Below are 24,298 nucleotides of genomic sequence, written 5' to 3' on the forward strand. Positions count from 1 at the left end.
CTCATTCAACTTCAAACAGCTCTGTTAAATACTACATGCCACACCTTTAACACCTTCAACAACTCTTTTAACCCTTCCTTTATCTTTCTCCAGCCTGTACTTTTTTCATGCCAACACCAAAGGCTCAGTCAGGGGCCAACTTAATTCCACTCCTTTTCCCTCTAAGATGCTGAAACAACATATCAGTATGAGACATTTAATCCTATTTTCTTTCTCTCCTAAAAACAACATTAATTGCAAGATAGTGTTACAGTGGATTGATCCATAAAGTGGCCATTTAGCTTATATAGTGGCCACCATTGATTGCAATACTTAGTGAAAGTCCTCTTGCTTTCTGTGCCCCCAGTTCTAACAATATCCTTCCAATGTGCCAATATGCACCCAAGGAAGCTTTCTTTAAAACGTCTTTGTTTTGGATATTACCCATTTCCTTGATTTCCCATTCCCTTTTATTTATTTATTTATTTATTTATTACTATTCCTTACTAGTTACTGTCCTTTGTTTCAATTTACACTCAAACCTTTTTACTGCGGGTTTTTACTATCTTTTCCTAATCTTCTCTCCAAATGTCCCAATTCTCTGGGATTAAGCTCTTCTTCCCACATACAAACTTTACTATTTCAGATTATTAACGAGCCCCATTTCAATCATAAATCCACGGAACTTCAGGAAAACAGCTGAAGCACGCAGCCTTCCATCTTCTAGACAAACATTACCACCTTTTCCACAAAAATTTACATTTCAACAGGACCGAATTTCAAGCCGAATGCCAATTTTTCTCATGCACTTTGTTAGGAAGCCCATACAAAACAAGGAATCACTCCTGTCTATCTGTCAATATGGGGGTTTAAAAGGTATTGATGCCTAAATAAACTCGCTCCCCCCCTTCTTAACTGTGAGGAATGTTTTAACAATTCCAATTCGTGTCCATAAATTTGTGTCCATAAAGAATAATTCTGTTTGAATCCTGTCTGCCTCTGGGCCCTGCACTGGCAACTTAATTCTTGAACCACAGATGCAGTGTGCCCCAGTCTCCCCCTCATTCCAGTCAATTTATCACGTCTTCAGAAAACACTCCTTAAATTTATGAACCTGTTTGCTTTTGTTATTCCTGACTTCTAGTTCTAACAGTTACAGTTTTTTTCTGTCTTCTTCGAGATTGATTTAACACTGCTATAGATGTTATATAGATGACTGTGAATAGCTGGGAAAGAATGTTTTAATTGCTCGTGAGTCGTCAAGCTGTTTGGGAGTCTCAGAACAACTGATAATAACTGGTGACTGCTGGTGACTGTTATGAGATACTATGTGGATCCTTGGTATCTGGCCAGGGGGGGCCAAGAGATTAAGAGGAAGGAAAGAGAAGCTGAAGGACGGTTGGGAGACAAGACCTGCGGAGAGTGTAGAGAGTGTTCCATAAACTTGGAATAGTGCCGAGTAAGTACAAAGGATGAGAGGAAGACTAAGAGCCTTCAGCATGAAAGACCCCTAGAGACCCCCAGAGGAGACTGATGCGCATGCTCCAGTAGGAGGAACTGGACCCCGGAAGCTAATTATAATAATCTATTTTTTTAGAAGTAGTAATGAATATGTATTAGTCTAGGAGCATAAAAATCAGCTGCTTGATGGAACTGGTGTGCGTCCTGGTGGAGCGGAGACTCCCGGTGCACCCAGTGCTGTTTGCTTACCTCTATTCCTTTATATTCTTTTAATAAATCCTATTTTTTTATTTAATCCTAATTTGAATCCTGAGCCATTTATAACAATTTGGGGGCTCGTCCGGGATGGCTATAGTTCCTGAATTCTGATTTAATCTAGGAGAGGCGCCCCACCATTTGGTGGCTCCTGTTTGAGTCAGATCGGGACTAATGCCATCCTGAACCTGAATAAAGGTAAGCAAAGAATTTGATTTTTTTTGAGCTCCCTTGTTGCCGGCTGTTTTTTGCCCGTAATTCTGCGCGCGAAGATCCAGACGAAGACGACAGAGTCGTTTGGATACCGTCTGGCTGGATTCCAGTGTCCGGAATCGAACTGGATGAAGACGACAGTCGTTTGGATACCGTCTGGTTCGATCCCAGACGAAGACAGCAGAGACGCTGGTGGATACCGTCCGATTGGAGTCTGGACGAAGACAACTGATTCGTTAGATACCGTCCGGTTGGGTAAGGGTACGGTTGCCAGTTTTTGTGTGTGAGAGTGTAACTGAGACTTCTAAAGTCAGCGTGGAGGTCTTTTTGTTTTCTCACTGGTTCTAATCTCCTGATGGGGGGGCTGGACTGGTGAGAAGAGGGATACGTGGGTGGGTGATAGGTCCTAAACCCCCTGCAAGACACTCTCACTGGGCAACCAAGGGCTGTGGGAATTGCCACTAGTAAAATTCCCAGATGGGTCAGATAAAATCGAAGACCAAGGACCAGAAAGGGAGCAAATTACCAGATATATGACCAAAAAGTCCATTATGAATAATGATTAGAAATTGGAACAATAGGGGCCCCAGAAAATTAAAGAGTAAATTAAAAATGATCCAGTATTTTATGATAGAATGACCAAAAGAACCCTTAAGACCCCCTGTATTTTGATCCACGGAGGACGGGGTCTGTCAGGCTTTGAACATTAATAGTAGAATACCTGTGGATCCGGAAAAGAGCAAGCTGAAACATTGGAATTAGAAATTAGAGAGCAATTGATTAAGAATGAATATGTGCTCCATTTGTGCCTGTGCTGCACTTATACCACCAGATAACAGGAGCCTCTCAGACCCCGAGAACCAGATCAAAAACAACCTCATGGTTCAGACTTTAACCAAGGGGTCTAAGATAAGGAGGACTGTTCATAAAGGGACAGGTTATGTGTGTGTATAGGAATGTTTATGTATATGTAACTCTTTACTAAAGCAAGTTGCCACATTAGGCGTGCACGACTTTGGGGGGACTACCCGCCCCGTGCTGCACGGAACTGAGTAAACATACCTACTTTACAATCTTACTGATTGTGGAGTCAGCTTTCTGAGAATCATTTTGGTGAGCCAGGCAGGAGACACTCTGCTCGGCTGCGGGATCGGCTGCAGCGTGGACGCCCCTAGGTGCACCCTGAGTGTTTTTGCTCGGAGGGGACTCCACTCTCAGCTGCTCACCGCAGGAGCAAAGATCTCCTGAAACTGCAGACAAACGGTATGTTTTCGGCTACTGGAGGGATACTAACTGGAGTGTTAATAATTGTATGTGTTTTTATGTATGTATTTTGTGTTGAAAGTATTTGTGTAAATGTAAGGGTTTGAAACAAAGTGTTACAAGTCACTTCACGAAGAACACAGTCAGAGACAATATTTATTTGGTTGGTTATCATTCTAAATTATATTCCTGTGGTATGAATGAGATGTGCTGGAGGCCTCCGTGTGTGATGGTGCTGTGTGAGTGAGACGCAGCGTTGCTGCAAAGCGAGTGCAGAGTTCCGATCCGTGGTTCTGTACTCTCCGCAAGGGGAGTGGGCAGAGACGAACAAAGTGCTTGACAGACTGAAAAGAAGTGCTGTTTTATCCAAGTTTTGAGTGGTGGTGCCTAATATATGGGCCCGGTGTATCTTGTGTATCCTATTTTTGCTCTTAAATGTTTTGACTGTGACAAGAAAAAGGCAGGAGCATGACATGACATGCTTCCTGCAACATATGAGGCCCGCACAGGCCGAGACCTGGACTTGCTGAGACCTGAACAGGCCGAGAGACCGGAGCAGTGCCGAGAGACTGGAGCGGCGCTGGGAGACCCGAGACACTACGGAGGGACTACCGCTGGACGGAGGGAGCCCTGAGAGACGCTGCAGAGCCACGGACGGCTCTGAGAGACACAGAATAGACCTGACAGAAGCTGGAAAACGCGGGGAAATTAAAGTAATTGTGGAACATCCGAGATCGAGTTGCTACGGGAGACCAGAGGCGTCAGTGGACACCGGTAGCTGACCCTCAGCGTGTGGCGAGTCGGCACAGAGCAGAGGGGCGGACATCAGGACCCTGCAGCCTGTCTGACATAACCATGGAGGCAGCGGCAGGGGCTGTGCTGCTTCACTCTAGCATTCTTTTTATAAAAGGTTTATCTTGCAATGCAAAAAAGACTATTCGTCCCCAGATCGGTGTTATAACTATTACTAATGACGACTTAGCTCTATTGCAGGGCAGGAGTGCAGAGACGCAGATTACACTGCCGAATGACCACCGGCAGGCTCTTTCACAAACGTAAGGTTGCAGCTGGCACTGCCTGCAGCCGTATAGCAGATGTTACACTCTCTTTCCTAACTAGTAATCATGTGTCTCATCCATTTGTGGTGAATGGTCAGTGGCAAAAAGAAAAGGAAGGTGCCACTGACACTAACAGCATGGGTAATAGGAGTAGTATAAGTGACACAGGTGACGGTGCGGGGCGCTCTGCCTGCTGCTCGCCTTCGCCTGACTGTGCACTGCTGCCAACGGTGCTAGAGTAAAATGTGAAGACTGTCTGGATGGCACTGATGAAGCAAACTGTAACAATGTTATTCAGTGCTCTGGACCTGGCAAATTCAAGTGCAGAAGTGCATAGATATCAGTAAAGTGTGTAACCAGCAGAGAGACTGCAAGGACTGGGCCCCTGAGCCCCTGAAGGAATGCAACATAAATGAATGTGACTGTCCAGCTGGGAAACTGTGGAGATAGTGATGAATGCCAAAACCCTGGTATCTGTAGTCAAATCTGTATCAACCTGAAAGGCTATCAGATGAATCCTGCTACAGGAACCTGGAAAGGGCCATACGGCAAAGCAAATTAGATAACTGTTATTTAACTTGTCAGAAGATAAAAAAGAAAGTGTTTCAACAAGCAGCCACGGGAGGGAAGAATCACTGAACTGATTCTGAACTGATGTGAGGGACTGTACCTTGTTTTACTGACTACTGAAACAGCTGTGGGAACCGCAGAAAGGGACCCATGCATCCAGAATAAAAGGACCAGTAACTACTGAAACTTGGAGGGTTGAGTCCGCTCCTGGGGAACTGAAACTCAAGCTAAGGAAGAACTAATATTCTGGCAACGAGGCTCTGCATGAATTAAGGATGCCAAATAAAGGGGACAAGCCTGAAGGGAGGAAAGGGAGAAGGCAAGACCAGGGCAGGACCCTCCACTGCGGTGTGTATGGTCTACCGAGGGAGGCAACCCCTATGGGTATTGACTGCCGAGTGAGAGGGCCTCGACTGGACTTCTCCCACATTAAGGTCAGGTTGTCCTGAGAAAATAACATAAGAACCTTTTTTTTTTTTTTTTTTTTAACCTATATAAAATTGTGATTCGTTTTCCAGGAGCTGGATCACCCTGACAGGCCGAATGGTAACACAAACCTGAATCGACCCTGAAGGCGTTTGCCTATTATGATCCAGATACGTGGGCAGAAGACAGATTGTGGGACTATAGGACCCCAGTATATATACTTAATAGAATAATTAGGTTATTAGTTGTAATAGAAATAGTTATAAATGATGAGAACTGCTTTGTATCAAAATTGCCTAGCTTTGGATTATTTACTAGCATAAGAAGGAGAAGTCTGTGGAAAATTTAGCTTTAGTAATTTCTGTTTAAAGATTGATAAAAAGGGTGTTTCTTCCTAGTAGCTGATAGAATGTTATGTTCTGGTTTTGGATGAGAAGAATGTTAATAATATGCTGATGTTTTAATTGTTTTTAATTGTTACAGAGCAGTGCTTACACCAAGCCAAGGACCAAGCCAAATTCAGCTTCTCACTGTCCTGCCAGCAGGCAGGCTGGGAGGAGGGCCGGACTGCTCGGGGTTAGGTTGGGCATCGGACAGCAGGTGGTGAGCAATTGCATTGTGCATCACTTGTTTCGTACACATTATTACTAGTAGTACTATTATAATCATTATTGTTATTATTATTATTGTTATTATCTTCTTGTTTTTATCTCAACTCACAGGCTTCACTTTCCCATTTCTCTCTCCCATCCCAGAGAAGGAGAGGGGGGAGGTGAGCGAGCAAACACAAACCTGGAAGGATATGGAATGGGATTTATTTTCATTTATTTTCATTTATTTTTATCTTCATGGCTGCCTGGTGGACCATGGGTTAAAAGAGTGTTATTTTTATTGTTATGTGGTGTAAAGATGTTATTGTCTATACCTTGTATGATACCTTGTCTTACATTATTAATACACCGGGCGATAAATAGTACATTGGTAATAACTTCGTTAAAAAAGGAAGGGAATATGTCAATTATGATGCTTAAGAATTGGACCCTCCAAGAACAAACTGATGAAATCCAATTATTAATAACAGAAGAGACACGAATTGGGGATATTAAAAAGAAGATAAGGGATTGTGAGGAATGTTTTAACAATTCCAATTCGTGTCCATAAATTTGTGTCCATAAAGAATAATTCTGTTTGAATCCTGTCTGCCTCTGGGCCCTGCACTGGCAACTTAATTCTTGAACCACAGATGCAGTGTGCCCCAGTCTCCCCCTCATTCCAGTCAATTTATCACGTCTTCAGAAAACACTCCTTAAATTTATGAACCTGTTTGCTTTTGTTATTCCTGACTTCTAGTTCTAACAGTTACAGTTTTTTTCTGTCTTCTTCGAGATTGATTTAACACTGCTATAGATGTTATATAGATGACTGTGAATAGCTGGGAAAGAATGTTTTAATTGCTCGTGAGTCGTCAAGCTGTTTGGGAGTCTCAGAACAACTGATAATAACTGGTGACTGCTGGTGACTGTTATGAGATACTATGTGGATCCTTGGTATCTGGCCAGGGGGGGCCAAGAGATTAAGAGGAAGGAAAGAGAAGCTGAAGGACGGTTGGGAGACAAGACCTGCGGAGAGTGTAGAGAGTGTTCCATAAACTTGGAATAGTGCCGAGTGAGTACAAAGGGTGAGAGGAAGACTAAGAGCCTTCAGCATGAAAGACCCCTAGAGACCCCCAGAGGAGACTGATGCGCATGCTCCAGTAGGAGGGACTGGACCCCGGAAGCTAATTATAATAATCTATTTTTTTAGAAGTAGTAATGAATATGTATTAGTCTAGGCGCATAAAAATCAGCTGCTTGATGTAACTGGTGTGCGTCCTGGTGGAGCGGAGACTCCCGGTGCACCCAGCGCTGTTTGCTTACCTCTATTCCTTTATATTCTTTTAATAAATCCTATTTTTTTATTTAATCCTAATTTGAATCCTGAGCCATTTATAACATTAACAAATTCCCAGGGCTCAAGCCCAAACCACCAAAGAAATGACTCTCCGTTCTACCGCTTTGATAATCAGTCAGCCCCCTCCCCCTCTCCAGTACTTGGGAAACTGACCACACACCGCAGCAAATACACCAACACTTCTCAACTGTTAGTTACTTAGATAATGCGCCGCCTTTTTCTTGTCACACTCAAAGCATTTAAGAGCAAAAATAGGATCACAAGATACACCGCCAGGCCCATATATTAGGCACCACTACTCAAACCTTGGATAAAACAGCACTTCTTTTCAGTCTGTCACGCACTTCGTTTGTCTCCGCCCACTCTCCTCGCGGAGAATACGGAACCGCGGATCGGAAATCCTCACTCGTTTTACAGCGATGCTGCGTCTCACTCACACAGCACAATCGCGCAATCACACAGAGAGGCCTCTAGCACATCTCATTCATACCACAAGAATATAATTTAGAATAATAACCAACCAACCAAATATTGTCTCTGACTGTGTTCTTTGTGGAGTGACTTATTCCACTTTGTTTCAAACCCTTACACTTTCACAAATACTTTCAACACAAAATACCTGGACATTTAAGAATAACACATACAATTATTAACACTCCAGTTAGTATCCCTCCAGCAGCTGAAAACATACCGTTTGTCCGAAGCCTCGGGAGGTCTTTGTCTGTTCCTGCGGTGAGCAGCTGAGAGTGGAGTCCCCTCCGAGCAAAACACTCAGGGTGCACCTAGGGGCGTCCGCTCCGCAGCCGATCCCGCAGCCGAGCAGAGTGTCTCCTGCCTGGCTCACCAAAATGATTCTCAGAAAGCTGACTCCACAATCAGTAAGATTGTAAAGTAGGTATGTTTACTCAGATGTGGGCAGCACGGGGGGGTGGGGGGGTAGTCCCACCAAAGTCATGGCAACTTGCTTTGGTTATATCTAGTAAAGAGTTACATATACATGAAGTTTCCCAACACTCCTATACATATGCATAACCTGTCCCTTTGTGAACAGTCCTCCTTATCTCAGACCCCTTGATTAAAGTCCGAACCATGAGGTTGTTTTGATCTGGTTCTCTGGGTCCTAGAGGCTCCTGTTATCTGGAGGTCTAAGCGCAGCACAGGCACAGTACATCACAAATGTAGCACATATTCATTCTTAATCAATTGCTCTCTAATTTCTAATTCCAATGTTTCAGCTGCAGCATACTTGCTCTCTTTCGGATCCACGGGTATTCTACTATTAACGTTAATGTTCAAAGCCTGACAGACCCTGTCCTCTGTGGACCCAAATATCGACCAAAATACACGGGGTCTTAAGGGTTCTTTTGGTCATTCTATCATATAATACTGGACCATTTTCAATTTACTCTTTCATTTTCTGGGGCCCCTATTGTTCCAATTTCTAATCATTATTCCTAATGGACTTTCTGGTAATTTCCTCCCTTTCTTCTGGTCCTTGGTCATCAATTCTGTCTGACCCATCTAGGAATTTTACTATGGCAATTCCCACAGTCCTTGGTTACCTTAGTAAGAGTGTCTTGCAGGGAGTTTAGGACCTATCACCCACCCACGAATCCTATAGGACTCACTTCCTTCACCGGCCAAGTCCCTCACGGGAGATTGGAACCGCGGTTAGAAGACCTCCACACTCGCTTCGGAACTAAGTTCCATCTCAGTTACACTCTTACACACACAGGCAACCGAATCACACCCAACCGAACGGTATACTCCTTAAACACTTACGACTCCGTCATCTGTGTTCGGATCTTCGCAGGCAGAATTACGGGCAAAAATACAGTGATGCAGCCAGCAAGGGAGCTCATAAAAAAATTTAAATTCTTTGCTTACCTTTATTCAGGTTCAAGATGGCATTAGTCCCAACCCGACTCAAACAGGAGCCACCAAATGGTGGGGCGCCTGTCCTAGATCAAATCAGAATTCAGGAACCAAAGACATCCCGGACGAGCCCCCATTTGTAATAAATGGCTCAGTCTTCAAAATAGGACTATCATCAAAGTTTACAATTTATTAAAGGAATAGAGGTAAGCAAACAGCACTGGGTGCGCCGGGAGTCTCTGCTCCACCAAGATGCACACCAGTTACATCAAGCAGCTGATTTTTATTTATTATAATTAGTTTCCGGAATCCAAACCCTCCTACTGGAGCATGCGTATCAGTCTCCAGTGGTCCCTCTGGGGGTCTCTCGTGCTGAAGGCTCCTAGTCTTCCTCCCTCTTGTCCTTCTCCTTTGTCCAACTTGGCTGTATGTCAGAGGCTTGTGCAACATCCCCTGCAAGCTTTGTCTTTTAGTCGTTCTTCAGCTCTCCCCGTCTCCTTAATCTCCTGGCCATATATCAGAGACTTGCATAGTGTCCCATGCAATAGTCATAATAGTTAGCAGTTATTCTGAAACCCCCCAGATATCAGAGACTTCAAGGAAAAGCCTCCAAATACATTTCCCTTCAAGCTCTCTATTGACACGAATTGCTAAAACATTCCTTTGCAGAATACAAAAATCATATACATAAACCACTCTGTTTTTCTTAGACTTGTGGTTATACAAGGGTATGTAAGACAGAAGGTCACATTCATCATACCATGCGGCCCTAGCACTGTTCCATACTGACACGAATCAGATGAACATATCTCATAAAACCAAAAGCACCTTCCCCCATCCACCTCCTCCCCCAGAGCAGTGCAGAGGGATGGGCGAATGGGGGTTATGGTCAGTCTACACTGCCTCTTTGCCACCACTCCTTCTCAGTCACTCTCGTCCCCTGTGCGGTGGAGTTCCTCCCACGGGATGTAGTCCTTGGTTAACTGATCCAGCGTGGGCTTCCCACAGGCAGCAGCTCTTCAAGAACTGCTCCAGATATGGGTCCGTACCATGGGGTCCATCCCTCAGGAGCAAACTGCTCCAACCTGGCTCCCCCACGGGCAGCAGCTCCTGCCAGGTCACCTGCTCCTCTCCACATGGCTCCTCTCCACAGGCTACAGGTCTGTCCTGGAATCTGCTCCGGCAGGGGTATTCCACAGGCCGCAGCCTCCTTCATTGCAGGTCCACCTGCTCCACCATAGTCTCCTCCACAGGCTGCAGCGTAGAACCCTGCTCCACCGTGGTACTCCATGGGCTGCAGGGGGACATCCTGCTTCACCATGGTCCTCACCAGAGGCCACAGGGGACTTCTGCTCTGGTGCATGGAGCACCTCTCCCCCTCCTTCTTCACAGATCTGGGTGCTTGCAAGGCTGTTCCTCACTCCTCTCACTCTCCCAGCCGCTATGTGGCACAGCGATTTGTTTTTTTTTCCCTGTCTTAAATAAGCTCTCACAGACGTACAAACAACATCACTTATTGGCTCGGCTCTGGTCAGCAGTGGGGCCCTTACCAAACATGGGGCAGCTTCTAGATCCGTCTCACAGAAGCCACCCCTATGGCCCCCTGCTACCAAAACCTTGCCAGTTAAACCCACTACACTACCCAAAACCTATACCAGCATGAGTTACAAGATGTGCAAAAAGATTTTGGTCTCTGTATAGGTGAGCAGCTTGTCACCTGGCTGCTCCGGTGCTGGGACAAAGGAGCCAAGAGTCTGCAATTAGAGGGCAGGGAAGACAGGAGGCTGGGATCCCTTGCTAGAGACGAAGGCATTGACAAAGCAATTGGAGATGGAGCACAATCTCACAGCCTCTGGAGGCGTCTCCTCTCAGCTGTGAAGGAAAGGTATCCCTTCAAGGAAGAACTTTTATGTCTACCAGGCAAGTGGACCACTATGGAGAAGGGAATCCAGTACCTGAGGGAATTAGCCGTATGGGAGGTGATTTATAGGGACCTAGACAATGGACAAACATCCACAGATCCAGATGAAGTCAGGTGTACACGACCCATGTGGCGGAAGTTTGTACGGAGTGCACCATCATCATATGCCAGCTCATTGGCAGTATTGGCCTGTAAAGAACATGAGGAGCCCACGGTGGATGAATTGACTAAACTACTCCGGCAGTACGAAGAAAGTCTCTCCTCTTCCCTACAGGCCTGCGTATTGGCTGTGGAGAAACTTTCTGAAAAGGTCCACCAACTTGAAGAGAGATTATTTTCCTCCCCACCTGTACAAACCAGTGTCTCAGCTATCAGGGGTAAGTGTCCATCCATGCAAGGAAGATGATACAGTGGGTACACACCCCGTGACAGCCTGTAGTTTTACCTACGTGACCATGGAGAGGACATGAGAAAATGGGATGGAAAATCTACCTTGATCCCAGAGGCACGGGTATGTGAGTTGTAAGGAAAAAGGGGTTCTCTGAGAAGCTTTGTACTGGGTCTGGCCGGGATGTAAACTCCCTGCAGCAGCCCATACAATGCTGTGCTCTGCACTTGTAGCTAGAACAGCAGTGGTATCACACCAGTGTTGTGTCGGCTGCTGAGCAGTGCTGGCACAGCATCAGGACTCTCTCTAACCCTCCTAGGGGGTGGGCAAAAAGGTGAGCAAGAATCATCACCAGGGCAGCTGACCTAAACCAACCAAAGGGATATTCCATACCATATGATGTCACACTCAGCAATAAAAGGTGGAAACAGGAAGAAGAGGGGAGGGGTGAGCTCTTGTTGTGAAAATGTCTGTCCTCCCGAACACTGGCTATGTGCATTGAGGCCCTGCTTCAAGGACGTGGTCAAGCATCGCTCATTTGTGGGAAGTAGAGAGTAATTTCTTTCCTCTGCACTTCCACATAGCCTTAACTTGTTTTGTTTTTCCCTTGTCCCCTCCCTTTTCCCCTTTCCCTTTTTTCCCTTCAAGCCAATCGTTTAATTAATAATAATCTTTCCTTAATATTTTTTTCCCTTTTAATTAAATTATATTTATCTCAACCCGTGAGTTGTTCTTTCCTTTCCTTCTTCCCCTCCTCACCTAAGGAGGGGGAGTGAGAGAGCGGTTGTGGTGTTCAGCTGCCTAGCACAGTAAAACCACCACAAGCATGCTGCTCCAACTTCCAGCAAGTAGTCCTTCAGACAAAGAAATTAAGGTTCTGACCAGGGGCCCTGCCTCCAGCCGTGGGGAGGAAAGGGACAATCGAGTTTATTGGACTGTGTGGATTCAATGGCCTGGCACGTCAGACGCACAGAAGTATAAGGCTTTAGTTGACACTGGTGCACAATTTACTCTAATGCCATCAAGCTATAAAGGGCCAGAGCCCATCTGTATTTACGGAGTGAAGGGGGGATCCCAGCAGTTAACTGTATTGGAGGCTGAAGTGAGTCTGACTGGGAATGAATGGCAAAAGCACCGTATTGTGACTGGCCCAGATGCTCCGTGCATCCTTGGTATAGACTATCTTAGAAGAGGATATTTCAAAGACCCAAAAGGGTTCCGGTGGGCTTTTGGCATAGCTGACTTAGAGACAGAGGACATTAAACAGTTGTCTACCTTGCCTGGTCTCTCAGAAGGGTTTCTGTAGTGGGGTTCTAGAGGGTCGAAGAACAGCAAGTGCCAATCGCTACCACAACTGTGCACCGGCAGCAATATCGCACCAACCGAGACTCATTCACCTTTTAATAGTTCCATATGGCCAGTAAAAAAGCCTAATGGTGAGTGGAGACTAACAGTGGACTATCGTTGCCTGAACGAAGTCATGCCACCACTGAGTGCTGTAGTGCCGGACATGCTAGAACTCCAGTACGAACTGGAATCGGAGGCAGCCAAGTGGTACTCCTCAACTGATATCGCTAATGCACTTTTTTCCATCCCTCTAGCAGCAGAGTGCAGGCCACAGTTTGCTTTCACTTGGAGGGGCGTCCAATGCACCTGGAATCGGCTGCCCCAGGGGTGGAAACACAGCCCTACCATTTGCCATGGACTGATCCAGTCTGCGCTAGAGCAGGGGGAAGCTCCTGAACACCTGCAGTACATCGATGACATTATTGTGTGGGGTGACACAGCAGAGGAAGTTTTCGAGAAAGGGAAGAAAATAGTCCAAATCCTTCTGAAAGCCGGTTTTGCCATAAAACAAAATAAAGTCAAAGGACCTGCACGAGAGATCCAGTTTTTAGGAATAAAATGGCAAGCTAATAACAGCCATGTCTCCACCAACTAGCAAAAAAGAAACACAAACTTTCCTAGGTGTCGTGGGGTTTTGGAGAATTCACATGCCAAATTACAATCTGATTGTAAACCCGCTCTACCTAGTAACCCGTAAGAAGAATGAGTTTGAATGGGGCCCCAAGCAACAACAAACTTTGAACAAATCAAGCAGGAAATAGTTCATGCAGTAGCCCTTGGGCCAGTCTGAACAGGACCAGATGTAAAGACTGTGCTCTACACTGCAGCCGGGGAGAATGGCCCCACCTGGAGCCTCTGGCAGAAAGCCCTGGGAAACGCAAGGTCGTCCCCTGGGGTTTTGGAATCGGGGATACAGAGGATCTGAGCTTGGGGCCATAGAAGTGGCTTCTGTGAGAAGGATCTAGAAGCTGCTTCATGTTTGGTAAGGGCCCCGCTGCTGACCAGAGCCGAGCCAATAAGTGATGTTTTTTTGTGCCTCTGTGAGAGCATATTTAAGACAGGGAAAAAAACGCTGCGACACACAGCAGCTGGGAGAGTGAGAAGAGTGAGGAACAGCCTTGCAGGCGCCCAGGTCAGTGAAGAAGGAGAGGGAGAGGTGCTCCAGGCACCGGAGCAGAAGTCCCCTGCGGCCTATGGTGAGGACCATGGTAAAGCAGGCTGTCCCCCTTCAGCCCGTGGAGGAGACTATGGTGGAGCAGGTGGACCTGCACTGATGGAGGCTGTGGCCTGTGGAATACTCCTGCTGGAGCAGATTCCAGGACAGACCTGTAGCCCGTGGAGAGGAGCCATGTGGAGAGGAGCAGGTGACCTGGCAGGAGCTGCTGCCCGTGGGGGACCCAGGTTGGAGTAGTTTGCTCCTGAGGGATGGACCCCGTGGTACGGACCCATATCTGGAGCAGTTCTTGAAGAGCTGCTGCCTGTGGGAAGCCCACGCTGGGTCAGTTAACCAAGGACTGCATCCCGTGGGAGGGACCCCACAGCACAGGGGACAAGAGTGACCTGGGTCTGTTCAGCCTTGAGAAGAGAAGAGTGAGAGGGGATTTTATTAATATTTACAAATACCTTAAGTGTGGAAGACAAAGGGATTTGGCCAACCTCCTTTCAGTGATTTTTGGGGACAGGGGAAGGGGCAATAGCCACAAAATGGATTACAGTAAGTTCCGCACCAACAAGCGAAAGAACTTCTTCACAGTGAGGGTGACAGAGCACTGGAACTGGCTGCCCAGGAAGGTTTGGAGTCTCCTTTTCTGGAGATATTCGAGACATGTCTGGACGCCTACCTGGGCAACCTGCACTAGGGAGCCTGCTTTGGCAGGACTCAATGATCTCTTGAGGCCCCTTCCAACCCCTACAATTCTGTGATTCTGTTAAAACGTCGGAGGTGGAAGGCTGCTGTATGGAGTCCTACGCAACAAGTTGCAGAAGCTGCTGAGGGAGAAGGTGAATCGAGTCAGTTTGCAGAAGTGAACGCCATTCAGCTGGCTTTAGACATTGCTGAACGAGAAAAGTAGACAGTTCTCCATCTCTACACTGATTCATGGATGGTAGCAAATGCCCTGTGGGGATGGTTACAGCAATGGAAGCAGAGCAACTGGCAGTGCAGAGGCAAACCCACCTGGGCTGCTGCATTGTGGCAAGATATTGTTGCCCAGGTAGAGAACCTGGCTGTAAAGGTACGCCACGTAGATGCTCATGTGCCCAAGAATCGGGCTACTGAAGAACATCAAAACAACCAGCAGGTGGATCAGGCTGCTAAGATTGAAGTGGCTCAGGTGGACCTGCACTGATAACATAAGGGTGAATTATTTATAGCCCGATGGGCCCATGACACCTCAGGCCATCAAGGTAGAGATGCAACATACAGATGGGCTTAGGATCGATGGGCGAACCTGACCATGACTGCTATAGCACAAGTTATTCATGATTGTGAAACATGCTGCAATCAAGCAAGCCAAGTGGTTAAAGCATCTTCGTTATGGGGGAGGAATGGGGAGGTCCGATGTGTACCTCAAGGGGATCTGATGTTGGGTGGGAATAGCCCATGAGTTGAATTGTATTATGTTAATTATTATATAATGCTGTATGTCATCACTACCTTGATGGCTACATGTCAATGTCCCATTAATGGTATCACAGTAACAGCCATGTATCTGCATGATGAATGAATTTTGATAGAATTGGACAAGCACAGCGGTGTGATGGAACCAGAACGAGCTTCAGCCCTGAAAGACTGCTGGGACGGATAGAGCCCAAAGTCAGTCACAGACTCCACAAGCTCAGTGGACATTTTATATACATATATGAAGGTGGTGACTAATTGGAATGTATTGGGAAGTGTGGGACCTAAGCATTACATAAATGGTATGGAATAAGGGGTGGCTATTGTCCTGGTTTTGGCTAGGATAGAGTTAATTTTCCTCCTAGTAGCTGGTATGGTGCTGTGTTTGGGATTTAGGATGAAAATAATGTTGATAACACACAGGTGTTTTAATTGTTGCAGAGCAGTACTTACACTAAGCCAAGGACTTTTCAGCTTCTCCCTCTGTCCTGCCCGCAGGCAGGCTGGGGGTGCAGCAGGAGCTGGGAGGGGACAGACCCAGGACAGGTGACCCAAACTATCCAAAGGGTTATTCCATCCCATCTGACGTCATGCTGAACAATTAATATGGGGGGCTGGCCGGGGTGGGGAGGGATGGATCTGCTGCTTGAGGACAGGCTTGTCAGCGAGTGGTGAGCAATTGCATTGTGTATCACTTGATTTGTACACATTATTATTATTATTATTATTATTATTATTATTATTATTATTATTATTATTATTATTATCCTTTCTTTTCTATCCTAATAAAGTGTCTTTATCTAATCCCATAAGCTTTCACTTTTTTTTCCTGATTTTCTCTTGTCCCACAAGGGGGTGGGGGGAGGGTGAACGAACAGCTGTGTGGAGCTTAGCTGCCAGCTGGGTTAAACCTCAACAATAAATCATCTTAATTTCAGTCAGCCTATTGTAAGTAGACGCATTAGTTATTAGGCAACTGATTTGTATTGTCTGTCCTGAAATGGCTTGAAGTTCAGCCATCCAAAGAGAGTCATTCCAACTCCACTCATCTTTTGAAAACACTTCATCTCCTTGTATAGCTAGAGTTGAGAGATTTAAGTTCTTTTGTTTTGCAGTTTTCCAACACTTGCACTATATCGTGACAATGCATTGTTCCAAGGGTCATTATGACATGTCATGGTGAAACACCTCAGCTCCATGCACAACCACAGTAGCCAAGTTTAAGTTTTCCCTGACGGCACGTGTTCCCTTAATTCCAGTGTATTTAACGTGGACTTGGGATCGTGGCCATTCTGTGTCTTTTTGGCTATTAACCAAAGGGGATTGCATTAAGGTCAGGGTAAAGTATAGTTTTATCAATTCAAACTGCTGATTTTTCATTCTCCAACTGTCTACATGCAGTTCACTCAGGATTCCTGTGAACACAAAAGGAAAGAAAATATGCTTGGTTGTATTCAACCGGCAGGGTTAAAAAGAGGGTGAAATCCACTGAGTGCTAATCCGGTGTACTTTTCCTGAACAATCTTTGGCTTGCCATGCGTAGAGTTTTTTGGGGATAGTTGGTACCATTGCTACTGTTCCAGTCTGAGGCATTTTTACCAGCACAGGTTGTCCAGTGTGAAATCCTGTAGGATATTCTCCTGGTTTAGTATAATGCTTGGGGTGATTGTATTGCTAGATGCACAGACTTTCATTTTGGGGCAGCCATCTAAGAATGGGCAGCACCTTGTATCAATGTCACTATTTCTGCCATGTTTGGCAGTCAAAGGTATGGTATTAGCATTTAACTGTCTGTAATCCATGGTAAAACACCATTGCCCGGTTGGTTTCTTTACCAGCCACACCAGTGAACTGTAAGGTGAATGAGTCGTTTTAATAATGCCTCTTTCTTCTAATTCTGTTACCACACTGTCAATCCCCATAAGTGCTGCTGCTGGAAATTGATATTGCCAAACATTAGTGATTTTAGAGGGGGGTAAGGGTATAGATGTTTGTAACAGACAATCTCACTTGTGCCTGAATTCCTTTGATGTGTCGTGAAACTCCACACCATCCCATCTGGGAGTTTCCACATTCATCTACCCAGTATGTCAAATCATAAAATATTATATGCAGCACCAACTAATACTTCTGCCCTGGTTAATTTTCATACCTCTGGCAGACAGAGTGAAATTTTTGTGGTGGGACATTCTTTCTTCACACTGTCAATTCCTGTGACTTCAACCATGTGTTGACCAGGTCTTATACCCAGGGTTTGTGCTGTCTCATGGGTAATTACTGACATTTGGGCCCCAGTGTCAATGAGAAAGTTTAGCAGTATTTTTCGGGGTCCAGTGGGAAAGGCAATGGTAGGGTCAGAGTATTCAACAGAGAGTCATTGAATTGCTAATACCTGCCGAGCAGGGTGGCTCACTGCCCTCCCCGGAGATAGGAGTTTTTTTGGTTAGCTTCTGCCTCGTCAATTGGGCTCAGTGCAGGTGTACTTTCCTTATGGGTTGGGGGTTTTCCAGTTAGGCAATTCTCCCCAGCTGGAATATTTTCCTTACCCAGAGACTGGACTAATGTATGGAGAACCTCCATAGAGATGCCAAGCAAGATTGGTCAGGGTACACCCAAATCTAGGGCCTTACACCACAACTCACCCTGTTCCTTATTAGGTTTGAACCTCTCTTTGAATTTGGGGTATTTGGGGTTTTGAGTGTGGATTTGGTGAACTCGCCAGGAGTGATCTGGGGACTTAATACTGGATGAACTAATCCAGCCCATTCAGCGTCCATACTTATCTGTCTTGTGCAAATTCACTCCAGGTGGGAATGGGAGAGTGCAGGTTTTGTCTACAACCACAATCGCCTTCCCTATGAACAGCTTGTATGCAATCCTGGGTATTTGCTACAAACATCTTAAAACAATCAGGGAGTCCACGGATGAGAGGGATTAATTGAGCTGGGTCGATAAGGGCTAACATCGGGGATTTCCTAAATTCAAATCTTTCATATATCACCTGTATGCAGGCTGCTTTCTGTACTGCTACAGCCAGGTTGGAATAGCCTGTGGCTCTAATTTCTAGTGTTTCCCCTCTCTCCTGAGGATCTATACCACCTGCCCAGTATGCAGCTCATGCAGTTAAGGAACAGTTATGCTCTCCTGGCATGGTACTTTCAGGGTCTGCACTATGCGTTAATCTACGAACCTGCTTAACTGGAGCAGGTTGCATTTTATCTAAGAAATGATTAAACTTTTCCAGCAATTGTTTAAGATGACTATTCTCATTCAAAAGTTTAGCAACTCTGATTCCTAATGTTCTTCCTGTCTCCCTTTCAAAGACTAATGATGACTTTAACACCACATTTTCCCATTTTAAAGCTGTATATTCCACATCAGAAACTAGTTTGGGAGCAGAAATTTCCTTAGCTTCTTGCTGAGTGTAAGACAAACAGACTCCTAATACTGCACAAATTACACCTTCACCTTTTTTCACTCCAATCTTTTGCATAACCTGACACTGCTTAATCTGTTCTACCACTGTCTCGCCATATTTCTAAAATTTTTGAGCCCACTCCTTCCCAGCCTGGGAAGGGGGACATTTGTATGTTTGCAGTTTATCCATGGCAATCCTGCCAAATACACCAATTTCTCTGTTTCATTAAAGGTGAGTGCAATTTATTAAAGCAAACGGTACACAGGTTCTTTGGATTGCCGGTGATAAATTCACTGTCTGCAAAGCACATACAAATACCAAAAGTATGAGTAACACAGCCTGGCTATAAACATGTTAAAAAGTATAAAGTGACTCTATAGAGATTTATAAGTTTCCCAGGGAGGCACTTGGTATAACCAAGCGTTCAAATCTTACCCAAAGGCGTCCCAAGGGGGGAGGAAGAGAGGCTCAGCCCGTCAACTGATCCCAGGAGTCAGAAGGTATCCTTCACAATGGTATCTTCCCTAACAACCTTTCTCTCTTAAGCCAATTTATATTATTTTCTTTTAGGTGGAGCTTGAGTGACTCTAGTCATACATATCTTGGTTACAATTGCTGCAAAGTTAGTTTCAGAGAAATCCAGAGCGCATGCTCGGTGAGGGGTGGTCACACCTTAGAGATGGGTAGTTTTTGGGATGGAGGTGTGTTTTGGTATTATAATATTATAATGAGAAAAGTTCACTACAGTACAGCATTTTGTCAAAAACATGACAGGCCGTTGACTCAGGGTAGCAAATGTGAAGTTTATCAGTTTTGGTCTGTACAAGAACAATCAAGTTCCCATCTTATCACAGAACCTAGCTTCAGTGTCTCCACTCCGCTCCACACTCTGTACTGTTCCTCTTAGAGTCAGCACACCAAGTTCCCCCAGTGTGATTAACATCTAAGATTGAAGGCTTAGGGAACTTCTATGTAGTGCAGCTACACTCCACCCTGGAAGCTTCTTCAGTCCTTTCAAAACCTTTTCTTTAAAATGTGAATATCAGTTTAATTTCCAAGTCACCTCAGGCAATTATTCCACACATGTTTAAGGCATACAAGTAGGAAAGACTTCATTACTGATACAGCAGTTTTCTCTTCAAAAAAACAAACATTTTTATCCTCTAAAATTTAGACAACAAAATGGCATATTTGAAAACATTGTGCCAAAATAAACTACACCAACATTTGAATGTTTGTTCAAAGAAAGAAATGAAAAAAAAAACAATGTATTGAATAACCCCCCTTATTTAAACTAATAAAAAGGAAAAAGAAAAACACGCTACATCTTTGGCCCAAAATTGTTAGATGTCACCTTATTTAAAAAGGTTTTTCCTAAAAAAGTTAAACATGGACAAAAGCTCATCTTGATATTTTTGCTTTAGAGTTTAAAATTGTGAATTACTTACTATAAAAAGTAGTGCAATTCAAAAATATCTTGACAAGGAATGTCTATATAAGCTGTACTATAAGTGTATGTGACATCACTGAGAGCAGTTGTGCTCATGGATTAATGCTACATAGTTTACACAACCTTGTGGAAAATATATAATCAAAACAGATGCTTATTGCATAGATATACTTCTGCTGCTACAAAGCAAGAGCTGGTGATAAAAATATCTTTATGTCATTCTGAAATGCAATGACTCCTGCCAGAGTACATTTAATATAAATGCAAACAAAACTTACTAGATTTAAAAACAATACCCTTAATGCTATGCACTGAGACAATACTCTGTAAAACAGTTTATTTTCCATATAGTGGACAAATCCAGTCAGTTTAATTATTTTTCTGCTGGTGAATAGTAAATTCAAAGTACTTATTTTCCCACAAGAATGTGTTCACTGTGGCATATTGGGTCTTGCAATAACCCATAAAGCTTTCAATTTAAAGGTTACTTCTAGAAATTTGGAACCGTAACATCAGGTCTTTTTGCCATTAATAACAATGACTACACTACAATAGCTAAAGAACAATTATGTGTGGAAGAAGTAGAACAGATAAATTAAGGAAAAGAGTTTTAGTGTACTTCGCTCATTTTAGACAGCACTCTACATTGCCCTTTTTGCATACAAAGTGGATTTGAGGATTTCCATTGTAAGAAAGAAATGACAAGCAAAACTGTGTTAAGCTGCTTTTTGTTTTCAAGTCTATACTTGGACACTAAGACAGAAGCTTTGCAAGATATTGCAATTCTTTTTGTTTTTATTATTAAATGAGAAAGTCTGATTTGTTACATTGTCACATTGCTAGTCAGAAATGCTGCAGTGAGGAAGAAAGTCAATGCTGGGTCAACCTAAGTCCTCATTCTAAAACATTTGTTTACAAAGAAATTATAGCAATGTTCAACACACCCAACACAACGTTCCTTGCTTTCTTCAGAGAGAAGTCCCATCAATCTTCCTCTAATGAGGCATGTTACTGCATAAATTAAGATTTGTTTTAAACAATACATCCCCATATTTTCATGAGAACAAAACGAGCATCTACAGATGTTACAGAAATCTTCACACATCATCATCATCTGATGTATCACTGCTGCTTGTCTCAGAATCATCATTCTCCAGAGCAGGTTGGAAAGTGCTGTTTTTCCAGGGGCTAAATTTAAAATCGCAGATAAGGCCATTTTTCAAAATGCCGTTTTTCCGAAGGCCATTTTTTTGTAACTGAAAAAAATAAACAAACAAACAAACAGATTTATTTTGAGAGAGAAAAACACAACAACCTGTTGCATTTCAACATTCTCTGTCTTCATTTATGGGCTACATTAGATCCACAGCACTACGTGTTTTATATACACACAAATGAAAATTCACCTGAGAGCCTTCACTTCTGAACCAGCCACCTGCATCCAAGAGTTTCCAATCATACTAAGCTAAGTGAACAAGAGTTTACTCTCTTCCCATCTACTTCCTCAGACATTTAACCCCAGTGACTCTCAGAGTGGTCTCTCCCATGATGCAGTCCATTTTTCTGCAGTTGTGGTGCTTTTACTCAGCTGGGAAGCTGAACTCCACCACAACAGCTCTCTTACTCCCCTTCCACAAAGGGAAAGGGGAAGAAGATACAATGCAAAGGGCTCAAGGGTTGAGATAAGGACAGGGAGATCACTCAACAATTATCATCACAGGCAAAAAAGACTCAGCATAGGGAGATTAATATAATTTATTGCCTATCACTAGCAGGCCAGAACAGAGAGAATCTAAAAGCAAACTAAAAACACCTTCCCCCCATCTACCTTCTTCAACATCCTCCCCCCAAGCAGTGCTGGGGAATGGAGGTTGTGGTCAGTCCATAACACTGTTTCTGCTATTCATTCATGGTCACTCTTTTCCCCTGCTCCAGCATGGGGTCCCTCCCACAGGATAAAGTCCTTCCCAAACTGATCCTTCGTGGGCTTCCACAGGCAGCAGCTCTTCAATAACTGCTCTAATATGGGTCTGTATCACAGGTCCATCCTTCAGAAGCAAACTGCTCCAACACGGGTCTCTCACGGGCAGCAGCTCCTGCCAGGTCACCTGCTCCTGAATGGGCTCCTCTCCACAGGCAACAGGTCCAGCACGGAATCTGCTCCAGCAGGGGTTCTCCACAGGCCGCAGCTTCCTTCAGACCAGCTTCACCTGCTGCTCAACCATGGGCTCCTCCACAGACTGCAGTGTAGAAATCTGCTCTGCTGTTGTACACCATGGGGGACAACCTGCTCCACCATGGTCCTCTCCACAGATGTCAGGGGAACTTCTGCTCCAGCTCTTGGAGCAGCTCCTCCCCCTACTTCTTCATTGACCTTGGTGTTTGCAGGGCTGTTTCTCACTCTTTGCTCTCCCAGCTGCTGTTGCACAGCAGTTATTTTCCTCTTCTTAAATATGCTCTTACAGAGGCATAAACAACATCATTTATTGTCTTGGCTCTGGCCAGCATCAAGTCCCTTTTGGAGCTGGCTGGAACTGGCTCTTATCTAACATGGCACAGCTTCTGGATTCTTCTAACGGAGGCCACCCCTGCAGCCCCCCTGCTACCAAAACCTTGCCACATAAACCCAAGCCAGCAGTCTACTACTTCAAAAAATAAAAATAAAAAATCAGTTGTAGATTGCGTGCTCAGACTCTGTTACTAGTGAATTATATGTTCCTCGATTTCCAGTGAAGAAAGCCAAGGAAGATGCATAAAGACCTTGAAAGAAAATTCCCTTTCCTCAGGCTGAGTTGAGGAGCTAGAAGGCCTGTGCAATTCTGTAACCAGCAATGCTGAAACTAATTAGAATCCATCCTCTCTTCTTTCTTTGATATTTTGAGAATAGACCTCATCTAAAATAAGTACTGCTTCCCATATCTTTTTTAACCAGCTGTTTTTCTGAAAGGACAAGGAAGGCAAGGAGAGGAAAGAAAAAGGGTACTGAAATGGCATCACCCTTAACTATCAAAATTATTGGGGATCCTCCTTAAAAGGTAGGTATTTAGGGTAGCCACTTGCAAGTTCATAATGGAACATCAACTTAACGTTACCTGTTCACTAATGGCTTGGAATTCCCTCATCTCATCCTCTGTTAGTGGAGCACATGTTTCATCATTTTCACTCTCTTCCTGCCAGCCCATCTCCTTTAACAACCTTTAAAATAAAAAGGACAATATTAAGGAATTTCTACACATACTCAGACATTTCAAGCTCTGCCTACGTGAATAGGTAAAGATGTGTAATATATGGATTAGTCCATAATTTGATTTTTAAACAAACTCTTATATAAAAGTAGGTTAAAAGTGTAAGATACATAAAGCACAGAAGTTGAGAAGTTCTCAGGTCCTTCACAGCTGACCCTGTTTTTGCTATTACATTTAATTAGGCTACAAAACCTAAGTAGTAATATTTTATCTATAGAACACATTCTTAATTTCAAGCAAATATCTACACCATCACTTGCACACACCAAGTATTAAATTTTCTGCCATCAGGTTTCATATACAAAACAGACCCTGCCCCCTTCTGCCAATCCAGTAAATGTACCAACAAAAGCTAAGTTTCCTGTTGTATCGCTTCAAGATATTTATTAATCAACTGATAACATTCCCAGATATAGCCACTCTCAGCATAAGCTGCCCGATGTTTCAAATAAACTCTTATGGAAACCAGGCTAATAAGAACCTCAGTTTTTCCTATTGTTTCAATTGAATGGCTGCTCTCCAGAACTGTAGCAATAAAAAAAGTAAAAGAGAAAATATTTTGGACTATATGCAAGTTCAGCTGTTGATGAAGTGTTTCTCTTGAAAGCTTATCTAGTATTGCCATGACGTGGACTTTACAGACCATTAAACTCCAACTTCCATTGTCAAGATATTTATCTAAGAAGTTATCCAAGGTAAATGACTTCATGGATTCATCAAGGGAAAGTCCTGCCTTAGTAATTTGATCTCCTTCCACGATAAGGTCACCTGCTTGGTGGGTGAAAGGAAAACATTGGACATAATCATTCTGGAATTTTTAAGGCCTTTCATACTTAGCCTCATGGCATCCTTCTAAACA

At 44.1% G+C, this 24,298-nt stretch overlaps 1 protein-coding gene and 1 pseudogene across 12 annotated transcripts in view; one reads left to right on the plus strand and one right to left on the minus strand.

Annotated features, from left to right (window-relative positions):
• The window catches only part of LOC137846926 (mitogen-activated protein kinase kinase kinase 1-like), a 270,989-nt pseudogene that overhangs the window by 36,067 nt on the left and 210,624 nt on the right, over positions 1 to 24,298 (plus strand).
• LOC137846964 (vasculin-like) overlaps positions 20,517 to 24,298 on the minus strand; it is a 56,816-nt gene continuing 53,034 nt past the window's right edge. For all 12 annotated transcript variants that reach the window (XM_068665114.1, XM_068665110.1, XM_068665107.1 and 9 more), the window contains 2 exons: positions 23,287 to 23,389; positions 20,517 to 21,450 (listed from right to left, as the gene is read on the minus strand). In XM_068665114.1, the coding sequence (XP_068521215.1) occupies positions 21,292 to 21,450; positions 23,287 to 23,389 (262 nt within the window). In that variant the 3' untranslated portion in view covers positions 20,517 to 21,291. The remainder of the gene's footprint in view (positions 21,451 to 23,286; positions 23,390 to 24,298) is intronic.

The sequence above is a fragment of the Anas acuta genome, chromosome W (genome assembly GCF_963932015.1).
Source record: "Anas acuta chromosome W, bAnaAcu1.1, whole genome shotgun sequence".
NCBI classification, from domain to species: domain Eukaryota; kingdom Metazoa; phylum Chordata; class Aves; order Anseriformes; family Anatidae; genus Anas; species Anas acuta.